Source organism: Sciurus vulgaris (genome assembly GCF_902686455.1).
Source record: "Sciurus vulgaris genome assembly, chromosome: 3".
Classification (NCBI taxonomy): domain Eukaryota; kingdom Metazoa; phylum Chordata; class Mammalia; order Rodentia; family Sciuridae; genus Sciurus; species Sciurus vulgaris.
This window is the reverse complement of record NC_136463.1, coordinates 180,722,833-180,735,641: the sequence shown is the minus strand read 5'-3', so window position 1 is coordinate 180,735,641 and position 12,809 is coordinate 180,722,833. Positions and strand designations below refer to the sequence as shown.

General features: G+C 42.4%; 1 protein-coding gene across 4 annotated transcripts in view; it reads right to left on the bottom strand.

Moving 5' to 3' along the window:
• LOC306656974 (nuclear body protein SP140-like) overlaps nt 1–12,809 on the bottom strand; it is a 68,060-nt gene that overhangs the window by 14,181 nt on the left and 41,070 nt on the right. For 3 of the 4 annotated variants that reach the window (XM_079132620.1, XM_079132622.1, XM_079132621.1), the window contains 6 exons: nt 9,644–9,709; nt 7,796–7,915; nt 4,063–4,137; nt 2,772–2,876; nt 1,449–1,591; nt 178–225 (listed from right to left, as the gene is read on the bottom strand). In XM_079132620.1, coding sequence (XP_078988746.1) covers nt 178–225; nt 1,449–1,591; nt 2,772–2,876; nt 4,063–4,137; nt 7,796–7,915; nt 9,644–9,709 — 557 coding nt within the window. The remainder of the gene's footprint in view (nt 1–177; nt 226–1,448; nt 1,592–2,771; nt 2,877–4,062; nt 4,138–7,795; nt 7,916–9,643; nt 9,710–12,809) is intronic. The other variant, XM_079132623.1, reaches the window with a different exon arrangement.

Here is a 12,809-nt window from a genome sequence, read left to right as displayed (position 1 = left end):
GTTCAAAGTAGCAACTCTGAAGGTACATGCCCCCCTCAAATGAAATAAAAAATAAAGGAAGGGGTGAAGGAAGTAGAATATTAATTATGGTCACCCAATTGAGATATCATAAAATAAGAAACTGTACATGCAAAGTCAGATGTGGTAAGAACTTGTAGAAAGTTATATAATAATTACCTTTTTTTTCCTGTGATATATTCTTGGAGGATGAGGCAGAAATCCTTCCTGAAAGATAAAAAGATTCAACTACATGGTTAATCTGTATCTGTTTTGTGAGTCTGGTGTAGCCAAGCTTTTCCCAAATATTTCCACCTGGAAACTCTCCTGCCACTTGAGCTTCAAGATGTCTAAATGAGAATCTCTCTCTCTTTCCTCACCTGCCTCTTCTAGATTTCAAAAAATGGTGGTTGGAAAGTCATCTGTATAAACTTTTCCCTTTCTCTTGTCCTCTTTTCTAAGTCCTGAGAGGTGTTCCTTAGACAGCGATTACCTATTTCCATTCCCACAGTATATTCAAGCTTTAATTCCTACACCAGGCTATCCCAGCCGCACACAAATATTGCACAACTTCTGGGTGTCAGAACCTCTAATCGATATTGGGCACACGAGAGGACAAACCCTGAAGGGGTCTAGAGAAGAAAAGAAAACTCAAGGAAATGCAAAGCTGAAACAGTTGGAGAAGAGTCTTAGGGTGGGCACAGAGAGCCCTGGGAAGGAATGAGGAGGGGCTGGGACATTCGGGAGGGGTGACACATTTTAACCGAGCATTCTACGTTCAGTATAGGTTGCTGAGTGCAGAGACAGTGAAGTTGCTTCATAGCTCAAAGGTAAGCGTGCATGCTTAGCGTGCACAATGTCGGGTTCAACCCCAGCACCAAAAACAAGATAAAACTGTTTTAAATGTTATTTCCAATTACAGAAGATTTTGTTGAATCCCTGTTGTCTAAATTACAAATTTGAACTAATTAGCATGGCATTAGAGTCCTCCACAAACGATCCCCAAAATATTATTATTTATTATTATATTTATTATATTTATAATTATTTATATTATTGCACACACCCCACCAATCTAAATCCACAGTGCTACTTCAGTAACGGTTGTGGTTCTCATGCCTTTCTCTGGAGTTGCTTCTTGAAACTCTTCTTGAAAAATCAAGCATTTGCTTGACTATAGATTCCTTTTTTTAATGCGTGAAGTTTCTGCATTCACCCTAATTGGAATGGCCACTCCCTCCTCTGAAGTCCTGCGTCTACCCCTTTGCAACATTGATGTGCTGTACTGTGCTGGAGTTACAAATGTGGGTCCACTCACTTCTGAGTCAAAGGAAAAACACAGTGGCATCTGAACTGTATCCACAACTCACAAACAGTTGATGATGAAAGTGACCTTATTATTACAGTGCAACAATGAGGGGTACATCTCTTGCCCCTTGTCACCAGAATACCTCCAGCAGCCATCGTAGGGGTCGCCCGCCACAGTACACGCTCAGTTTCCAGTTCTTTGATCTTGCGTAGCCTCCTTCAATTTCAAATTCGCGGGGCGTGAACCAGTTTCCAGCCTCATTCTGTATACACTTTATGGAGACTCCTGTAAGAGCAGGGTAAGTTGATCCCTGTCCCTATTTGTCTCCAAAGCTTAGACTATAGCCTCCCACCACACTGAATCTGGAACCATCCAAATTGGGCTCATGGTCCATAGCAGGAGTCTCAACTCTCAGATTTAGGGGACCCAAACCCAGCCCGAAAGTTCCCTGAAAGATTTCCTGCAGGGTGTGTACATTTCTTTGATCTTCATCATGCATGAAGAAAGTAATGATTACCAAAGCAGTCTTTTAAAAATATCTAGGAATCACCTACAAGAGGAAAAGCAAGTGATTCCCAAGAATAAGAGGATTTCAATTTGTTGTTGGGTTCTGGAGACAGAGAACATTGATTATGCTCTAAATAGTGAGTTGAATTATATGTGAATATTTCAGTAAAGCTGTTTAAAAAATGGTCACAATGCAAACATTTATGTTAAATTAACATCCAAAGACCCGTATTAAGAGGGGTCTGACCGGTGTACCTCTACATCATGTGCAATTGCGAGAATTGGAAGTTAAACTCCATGTATGTATGATATGTCAAAATACATTCATTGTCATGTATAACTAAAAAGAACAAATTTTTAAAATTTTAAAAAGGAGAGGTCTGAGATGAAGTCCATCATCATGAACTATTTTTGAAAATCCTTAGAATCTATGATCACAAAATATGTTATGTCAATTCTACACATTAATTCTCACGGCAATACCAGGAGGCAGGTTTTTAATTATTCTCCCCTTTTGTAGATAAGAAATTTCAGGCTCAGAAAGGCCCCCTTCTCTATTGCAAAATAGTCACTCTTGGCACAGCTGAGACAGTAACTTGCATTTCCTGATCCAAACCTAAATCCTGTGAACTTCTCACTAGGTTAAGCATCCTGCCCTGTGATGATGATCCAGCAGGAGGAGGGTATAAAGGTAGAGGCTGAGGTCTCTTCCCTTTTATCTCTAGTTATAAGTAAAATATTTTATTTCCCACCTCTGGGTGGAAGTTCCCTGCACTTCCTTTTGGCTCTTCTGGTATTGCCGTGGACAAGTCCATGTGAGAGTATCTCTTCCTCCTTCTCTCAAGCCAAAATGGAGACCCAACTCCTTGAATGCTGACTAATTCACATGGCTGATTCCCTTTCTTCCTGTGACTCCTTCAGATAGAAGTTACAAATTCAAGAAGATTATGAAACTCACCTTTTTTCAATTTCTTCTTATGTAAAATCCCTTTCAGTTCACCACAGCTCACAGGAAGTAATTGAGCACAAAAATTCATCGTTTCATCTCTGTACTTTCTTGAACCTGAAAGAGAAGAGTCTTCAACTCTGTTTTAGTTTGCAATTGCACATGCCCCCTCCACCCTTATTGAGGTCATTCCTATAGCAGCAGGAGGTACCTAAGGAAATTCAACTCCACAAATCTCAAGAGGTAACATCCTTTTTCAAGTGATATTTTGGCTACCTAATAATGGAATGTCTTCCCCACTTTTGCCTCTCAACTTTCACACAAAATGGAATGCTTTCACAGAGAAACAAGGCTTCAATGAAACTGTCTTGATTCTCAATCTAGTAAGTTCCACCGATTCTTACATGAGCATGAAATATACGGTGACGGTCACTGTTCTGGTGAGAACAACGGCAGTGATATTTTGCCACAGCTGGTAGCCAGAGACGGAGCCAGGGTTGGTGATCCTACCTTCGCATCTAAGCACTGACCACAAAAGTAGGGGGAGGAGAAGGAGGGAGATGGTGTCTGCTTCCTGTTGTTCTCTGCTTCACTTATACTTCATTTTTACTTTTCTCTGTAGCTTAGCAAGGATCTCAGGGAACTCTAGAATAACTTGAAAATTATAGAGGGAGGGGAAATGGAGACCTGACTCCACTGAAGTGTGGGTGAAAGGTCTTGAAACAAATTCTGGGAGGATGAAGAGCTGATCTAGATTCTGACCAATGTTGAGGGGCCATGGTGGGAGGTGGGAGCTGTCCTTGGTCCTAAGACTGAGTTTGGGACAGGGAGATGTTTAATCAGGACTGGAATAGACTGAGAAGGAAGACTGGCCCAATTCGCTCTTTTGCTTAACACATGAGGAAACTGAGACAAAAGATGCCAAGTGTTACACCAAGTCTACACAGTCAAGGGACATGAAAGCCTTGGACACAGTCCTCTGACCGCCACTCTGGCCATGTTGGTGAGCACTCTCAAGCTGTTGCCTTGACATGGCATGATGACCTCCAGCCTTGACTGCTGTCTGTCAGGTGGAGACAGAACTACAGCAGCCCAGGGCCTCTGGAGTCTGGTTTCAGATATAGCATCAAGTTTGTCGTTTCTCTCCCAAACACGATGACCAAATGGGATACGCTGCTCAGTAGTTACTTCAGCTACATGAAGCAACTGGGGAAATGGGTTTATTACAAAAAAAGGCAGAGTCAAGAACTGGAAACCAGACATTTAGCTATTGAAAATATATCACATTCCTCTCCTCCTTTACCTCTCGATCCGACTCTCTTCCGTGCAACTCTCACATTCTGAGTCAAGTGGATTCTAGACCTGCCTCTCCTTCCCCCTGAGAAAACAGAAAAATGAATCACAGCCAGCCAGTCACTGCCCTGACTATGCTAGCTAGCACTTTTCAAGAGTCCTATTTAAATGCAGCTTCCCCAAAACCTGTTAAAAAAAAAAAAAAAAAAAGAATCGTTATCAAGAATCAAATGACTAATCTTAGGCTCATCTTACATTTCATTTTCATATCCTTACATTAATTAAAAAACTTATCAAAATCAGTGTTTCACTTATATCTCAAGCAGCAGTGTGTTAAGTCTCAGTACATAATCTTTATTCTACTAATTTATTTAATATTTGCAACAAATACATGAGATAGAGGTGAGGACTATCTCACCTAGTTTCCCATTACAGAAACTAAAATATTCAAGAAAATTGAGACAAAACTAAAAGCTTGTGAAGGCGTTGTAGGTTTCTCTTAGAGGAGAGACAGGAGCAAATGGAATTCTGTGAGTTAAGGGAAATCTTAGAAGGCGTGCCAGGTGAGATACTTGCTGCATATGACCTTCAATGAAGATGTGTGTACTTTTGTGCTGAAAGTGACAGTAAATGGAACCAAGGGCTTTGCTCATTTGGGTTTGGACAGAGATATTTGGATCCAAGAAACTAACCAGGCGACAGTCAAGAAAATTGAGTCTTCTGAAAAAATTGTTTCAAATAGTAATTAAATGTTAACTTGGTAGGTGCTTCAGAAAGAATATTCTTCCATTTGCAAGTTAATTGGCTGTGGATGGGCATATCAATATATTCTATCACTCAAATTGAGTTTTATTTGCTGAAGAAGCAATATGATTTTTTCTTCTTTCTTATATCTCCCAAGTTCACCACTCACTGACCACCATGTAGTGGTGCTAGTTGGAGTCACGTAGACCCCATGAGAAAATGTTCTCCTGAATATACAGTCTTATGTGCTGTCAACTCGCACATTAGGCTGCAAAATAAAAAGGATCTTTATTTCATTCAAACCCAAAGTGGACCTGGTGCTTGGTAATATAATCCCACTTTCTGTTCTTCAGACTGAACAATTACTGTTATTTAAATCCATAATGGTTCATGGGACAAATATTGGTAATTGGACAGCCTTATCCCAAGACCAAACAAGTTTCATCCTTACCAACTACAACTCCATTAATATTTAATCAAAATAATGGGAGCTCAAACAAGAGTTCTAGGAGAGTTGAATACACTCGTGTAAGAAAGTAGGGTACTGCCAGCTGAGGGTTAAGGAACACCAATACAATGATGGAAGAGCACTCCTCAGGAAGGATACTAATCTGCTTGTTCCGTCTTGCTTCCCCCCTTCGGTCAGCAGGTTCACAAGGCTCTCCCAGGGGCTCTACCCTCCTCTCTCCCCCAAGACACCCCAGGACTCTGGGTGGCAAGGACAATCTCTGGGTGTTCCTCCCACCTTCCTCCTCCTCCTCTAAGGATCCACACCCACAGCCCAGTGAAAAGAGATGCAGACATCTTATTCTTGCTGCTCTTTCTCCTACGTTCTAGCTAGACTTGACATTAAAGCTCTGGCCACAGCCTTGGACAGTCTGGCAAATACAGGGTTCTTTCTTGCTTTCTGTCTCCATCTGGTTACCTCTTTTCTGAGACTGGTAGGTATGCTGGGTTTACCTTTCATCAAACCTGCTTAAGCCTAATACTTGTAGGGGAGAAAAGGCACACAGAGTGAAGTCTACTGTTGCCCTTGGAGCCTTTGGTATAAGGAGATTTGGAGCTTACATCGGCTAATCCATAATATGGCACTATTTATTTTCTCTCAAAACAAAGTGGCCGAGGTGGGCAAGATTCAACTATCATTGTGCCCCTAGGTTGCAATACCCACTTAATAACACTAAAATCCCATCACAAATCCTAATAAATACTATGGTGATCAGAATATAATTTTAAATTATCTTAAAATGATTGTTATGGATGGTATTGATTAAACTCTAGAAGTAAGTGTGAACCAGTTGTCAATTTCCTCCTGTTTCCTCAAAATTTTAGTAGAAGTCCCAATAGTTGGGAACAATTCAATAGGTGCCAAGTAGGGTGTGGGGGCATCCGGAATTCCATCCAGTGCTTGACAAAGATCCTCTGGAGGATGTTTGCAAAGGCTCATCCTAAAGGGAATTGCCGGATGTTTTGCTCCGGAGCATGGTGTTTTTTCTGCTGTGTTTTTCTGATAATATATTACTCATTTCAGTCTGAACAGATTGCTTAAGGGGACGAGGGAAATACAACAAAAATTCCAGAAGATATTACCTACAATCTGAAAGACAATGGGTCTTTACCACTAACAAAGTCAAAAATAATTTTGCAACCGTACAATGAGTCCCTGAAAGCCTCTGGAGAAAATAGATATAGATCTGCCTTTGTCTCCAACAGGCTGGTTAAATTCTAATGATGGTTTTGTTTATGTGTGGTGGTGAGGTAAGAGAATAAGGTCTCACAGCATTCCTTCCTTCCTACAAAGAATAGGTCACCCCTGTAATAAACGTTGGTGCACTATGCCCTGTTCTGGAAAAAAGAGCTACATAAGACAAGGTAATCTATTCAGTAAAAAAAAAAACTTGGTCATGAGAACCACTGTGACCACTGCCCTCCTGGAGCCCTGAACTCAGCAATTTAGATATTAACCAGATGGACCTAGTAGAGATGGTCACATGAGATTACTTGTCTATCACTTTAACCATGAGAATAATAAGAATAGTCTTAGATCACATAGAATTTAGATATTAAGGAAATAAACATTGTATTAGCTCATTGACATAATTAGATATTCTTAAAACAATTGTGATTAGGTAAGGATAATCTGTAAGGTTGCTGTTTTCTGCCTATGCTTTGGAAAACTTCTTTAATTTCATTAACCACAAGACTGCCATTATAGCCTGAAGAAAAATGTATATAAACCCAGCCTTCCCCAGAATAAAGTGGGAGTGATCGCACCAGAACTAGAGTCTGTGTCTTTCATTCTCCACCCATCGCCAACGCTGTCTCCCTGCGCCCCGTTTACCTGTGTGGAACCCATGGACTCCTGCTAGGGCTGGACCCCGGCAGTAGGGTGACCCATTGTCCTGATCTGCTCAGGACTAAGAAAGTGCCCAGGACACAGGAGTTTCAGGGGAAAACCTGGAAAATACAGGCAACCAGAGTGAGTTGGTCACTCCACTTCCAAGCACCTATATCCCAAGACAATGCACCGGCTCATCTGCACAGTGCTGGCAGAACTGGTTGTGCCAACTCATATCCAGGTGGCAGAAGAAAGACTGCATTTCTTTTGAAAGAAGTCAAGTTGTGCCGGAAAGCGTCTCATGCTCCATTGCCAATGCCATTTCAGAGCTGTGCCCGCCACGCAAGGCACTTCCTTACTCAGCTCTCCTGTCTTCCTCCTCCCTAATCCTGGATGGGCCCAAACCAGCAGCGATTGAACAGGGGTAGAGTCCAGAGAGAATAGGAGAAGACACACACTGGCCACCCCTGCTTGGCAGTCAGAGGGGAGGAAAGGTCAGGTCGCAGGGAGGTGAGAATAGAAACACGAACGGTGTGCAGCTCTGGCTCCAAGTGGGTTTGCTTTTGAGATTTCGCTGCTCTCAAATCAACTAGTGAGTTTGACTGCTCAAAAATTAAGGAGGATTTGCATTTCTCAGAACCTTAGCAAAATCTGTACTGACCTGCAAAGCAGAGGGAACGTGCTCCCAATTTCGGCCTGCCCCTGACCTTGGCAGGGCCTTGCAGATTCGTTTCCACCTCCTCTTTGCTGGAGGCCCTGTGGTCATTAGCTGTGCTGTTATCTGTGGGCAGATACGGGAAAGGTAGAGTCCGGCAGAAGGACAATTGACAGGTGGGAACAAAAGGAAGCCAGAGTGTCCTGGGTTTGCTTCAGGATCCCTGTATTCCACACACTCGGACAAGCAAGCAAATGGCAAGGAAACTCAAGCAGGGGTTCAGGACATTTTCTCTATTAGGAGGGTCCACTGTTAAATGGCGTGCAAGATTTTTTTTTTTTTTTTTTGCTACTGGGGATTGAACTCAGGGGCACTCGACCACTGAGTCACATCCCCAGCCCTATTTTGTATTTTATTTAGAGACAGGGTCTTACCAAGTTGCTTAGCACCTTGCTTTTGCTGAGGCTGGTTTTGAACTCACAGTCCTCCTGCCTCAGCCTCCCAAGCTGCTGGGATTACAGGTGTGCGTCACCACACCGGCAACATGCAAGATTTAATCATGCTTTGGAAAGAAGTCTCTTAGAATTTGTCTACATGCACATATACTTAAGTGAAAATGTTGTAATGACTTAGTCCAAATAATTTATTGTTTTGAAAATATCCATTTATAAAATGGATGCAACCATTTTTTTTTCCAAACAAAAATGTACACATCCACCTACAGGACATCCGTGTAATCATCCAGAACATAAGATACATAGTGATGAAAATTTAAAATTCTTAATAAATTTTTTTAAATTTCCTGTTTCAAAATTGACGGTCATCTGGAAAACAAGGGTAAGCCTTCATTATCTAGGAGAAAGGGATTCCTTAGACCTTTTATAAAATATTTGGGGGCTGGTTATGGTAGTGCATGTCTATAATACCAGCAATTTGGGAGCCTGTAAGTTCAAGGCCAGTCTCGACAACTTAGTGAGACCCTCAGCAACTTAGTGAGACCCTGTCTCAAAATAAAAAATAAAAAGGACTGAGATTAAATCAGTAGTAGAAAAGTACCCCTGGATTCAATCTACCGTACAAAAAAACCCACAAACAAAATAAAAAAACCTTCAAAATAATAAGATTTTAGGGATCTGTTTATAAATAATATATACATTGAAGGAAATGCAGAAAACAAAATTGTATAAATGTCCTCCTAGACTTCTCTTTGCATGTATTAAACATTTTTGCATTACAGAAGGTGAGCCTGTAAACACTTTGCCATACACAAATACACTTAAAAACTACAAATAAAAATATAAACACCGCTATTCCATTGACCAAGTGTAACCAGTACATATATTTTTATGGTTGAACTGCCATTGATTTTTCTATATGTTCACATCTATGTCCCTATATATAGATAAATACATATGTACAGATCTGGATTTATAGATTTATAAGTACATACTTTCATAAATATATAGGTTTACACATATGTATTTTTTACAATGCACATACATGCCCACATGCATATGCATACACACAACCTGCTTTGTTCACTAAAGCTTCTTTGGAACATCTTTCCTTATAAGAATTTTTCAAATTAGGAAAGAAAGCCACACACAGAGAATGAAAGCTCCTCCCTATTAACTGTGAACCATTTACTGCTGAACAAGTAATAACATGTATGAGAAATAAATCATTTTGTGAAAGCCATTATATTTGTGGGCTTCTTTGTTACAGCATCTTATCCTACCAATACAGTAGCTAGGAAACTATCCTAGTCTTTGGGAGATTCCAGGCCTCCAAGAATACAATGAGCAGTGCCTTAATAAACTCATAGGATGTATCTACTTCACTTTGCCTGCTTACCTTTTTGATGTATGTTTTGTGGCCTTTTCCTTCTTATTCTTGACCAGTTATGTCCTTTCTTTTTCCCTTCAAAAGATAATGAAGTTAATTAGTCAGAGCTATAAAAAGAAGTCTCCAAGCCTTATTTGTCAGCAGCGTTCAAGAATTGTTTGCAATGGGGAAAAACTCTCAACATCCAATGTAGCAAAGTGAATGTTGATTAGAGAGTAAAATTTTAATTCTGCCTGTGCATTGGGTCCCAAGCGTGGGAGACTATCAGAGAGGATGTTTCTTTGAAAGACCCACAAAGCAGAAAATTAGCTCTTCCCTTCCACTAGATGACAATTGTCATGGTTATTTACCAATGTTTCCTTTTCAAGCGTTTTTGTGTGAATTCAAATGTGCAAGTAGCTCAAGGCTGACGACGTGATGGGTGACAGACTGCTCGGAAGTTGAGGGACGTTCTCAACTTGATGTGGAGCGTCTCTCTCTACTTTTGCCGTTGCGACACAGACCCTGTCACATCTTTGATCTAGCTAGCTCCAGAAGTACCTGAAGCACTTTCAGGGCTTTGTTTTGCTTTTTTTTTTTTTTTGAACTATTTGAATGTGCGTGAATGCATGAAGTCCTCTGGACTGAGCAAAAGGAGGCTGTATGGGATTGTTAGCAACGACAGTGACAACCATCTACTCGAGTTTCATTTGCTAGAATTGAAGGCGTGACTGGTGGAGAGAGGCCTTGTGACTGTCCTGCCTGAGAAGCCCGTTTTGGGTGGGTCAACTCAGGCTCCAGAACTGACAAGGAAAGGTCTAAAAGCACTTTGCTCTTCAGATGGAAATGGTATAGTCAAGAATGCAGGGACTTTGCTCAGTGGCACCTCTGCTTTGAGCCTAAAGCAAACCTCTGGGTCGGTGGGGTCCTCAGCTCACTGAGATTCTCGTGAGGCCTGGGCCTGCTTTACTGACCCTTGGCTAGGCTGATGTCATGTCCACTGGGCTGCCATGGCTGTTCAGCCTCAGACACAGCTATGCAGAGCTAAGAGTGGACATGGTCACCCCTCCTGCCTGGCAGAACTCAATTGGGTTTTGCTTCAATGGCCTAGTTATTTGGTCAACCACATGGGAAACTACAGACTGGCAGATTAAGGACACACTTCTCTGGGGCCATGAGCAATCTCCAGTGACTGAAAGGCCTGGTGGGTCTCTCATGGAAGTGCCAAGTACTGCCTGGTCTCTGCTATCAGCAGCTGATGCGGAGGCTACTGACGCATACTACCTTCTGACTCCTGCTGGAAGTTGACCCATTGTCCCTTAAGGGGGAAGCCAAGGTGCTTTGACTGCTCCTGGGACATTGATCAGGCCCTCGAGCCCCTCTTGGGGCTGTTGACAGTGCTTCAACACCTGCCCCTCAGGTTGCAGGCCAGCTGGCTTTGGTCACACCCTTGCAACCACAGAAACTCAGTGTCCTGCCTGGCTGCAGGGACGATCTGCAGCCTGATAATGACGTGCCCCTATCCGAACAGGTATTCCACAGTGTGCTCACTGCCTGACTCTGCATCCCTCGTTCATATACTGTTCAGGGCAGTTTGTTCACTGAAGTCCCCAGAAAGGAACCATTGCCTTCCTGGATGATGATCAGGACAAAAATGAGGGCTGGGGTCTTTACAGGTGATCTGCGGACCTATTTTGAAAATCCAGGCCTCTGTTCTGACCATTCCTCATTCTTTCCTCTATTAACTTAGTGTTTGCAGCTTTCAGAGTGTCCAGGGGATCCTGATTTAAATCCAGTTACATTAAAAAAAATGCTTTTGCCCTGCTTGTATTAGACCCTTGTGGATGGAAGGTCTTGGTGAGAAAAGGAGATGACTGGGGCAAAAGATGAAGTGACAGCCAGTGGAATGGCAGGCACGGGTCGCATGGCAGTGAAGTAGGAGCCAAACTCCAGGCACCCGGGAAAGGACATGGCAAACCCTAGGAGGTATGCAACGAAGAGGAGTGCTGATAATGTCTGCCTCTCAGAACTGCCACTCGGTCCTTTGTCCCTTGGAAAACACCCTGGTGCGGTTCTCACCGCTGGGATGCAGAGATAAATGCCACCTGGTCACCATCATGGACAGAGGGCAGATTGGAGGGACTCCCAAATCTGTGAATGAACTGGAAACTGAGGCTTACAGTTGTCCAGAGGCCACGGCAGAGACACTGTCCACCTCCCCTCTGCCTAACACGGAGGAGCTCAGTACTTGCAAACACTTCTTTTCCAGGGGACCATGTGTGCCCTGGGGTCGTGCGAAAACCAGGCATTAACCTGTCCCCCTCATGCAAGTATGGTGACTTGTGCTTTAGAGGTGGCTGTCAGAGACCTGTGGTTATGACATTTGTTAAATACTGAAGAAACAAATACAGTGTGCTCTCAGTCGCCTTTGAAAGCTGGGAGTCTCCTGTGCACTGTGTTCCTCAGCTGCCACAGACCTGGGTGTGCGTCACCCAGAGGCCTGCTCCACGTGTGGCCTTTGGTGGATCTGGGATGGGAGGTGGAGAGATTCAACATGTCTATCCTGTATCAGAGCATTTCTCTCCTATGTGTCTATGCAAGAGGCGGGAGAGTGCCTGACCCCGGAAAGACTTCTATGGTTCATTCATAGATGCTTTCCACCACAGCTCAAACTGGAAACTTAAGGCATCTGCAAATTGGAAGCTGCATAGACAAGCTTGGTGAATTAGACCATGCACACCATTTATCAAAAGAAACTACTGCTACACTCTCAACGTGGGCGAACCTCAAAAGCTTTATGCTGAGTGGAGGAACTCTCATGCTAATGAGAATGTGCTGTGAAACCTTCACTACAAAAGAAGTTTTAAAACAACCCAAATTAAATTATCCTGGAAAAAAAAAAAATAAGAGCAGTTGCTCTGATAGGCATGGGGTAGAAAGGGCATTTGGAAGCTTTCCAGGGTGATGTCGTTTTCTGCATCTTGAGAAGGATTTAGATTGTACAGATTATCAGGATTCATCAGATGGTAAACTTGATATTTGTGTTTCATCATACATTTTTTAAAAAGGACTGCAAAAATACTGAACTCCAGGTAGTGACATGAGTGTTGAGTGTATGCGGGAAGGTGTACTGATTTCTGCAATTCTGAGGAGTTAATGGACACAGAAACAGATAGAAATGTGATAAAGCAAAAAA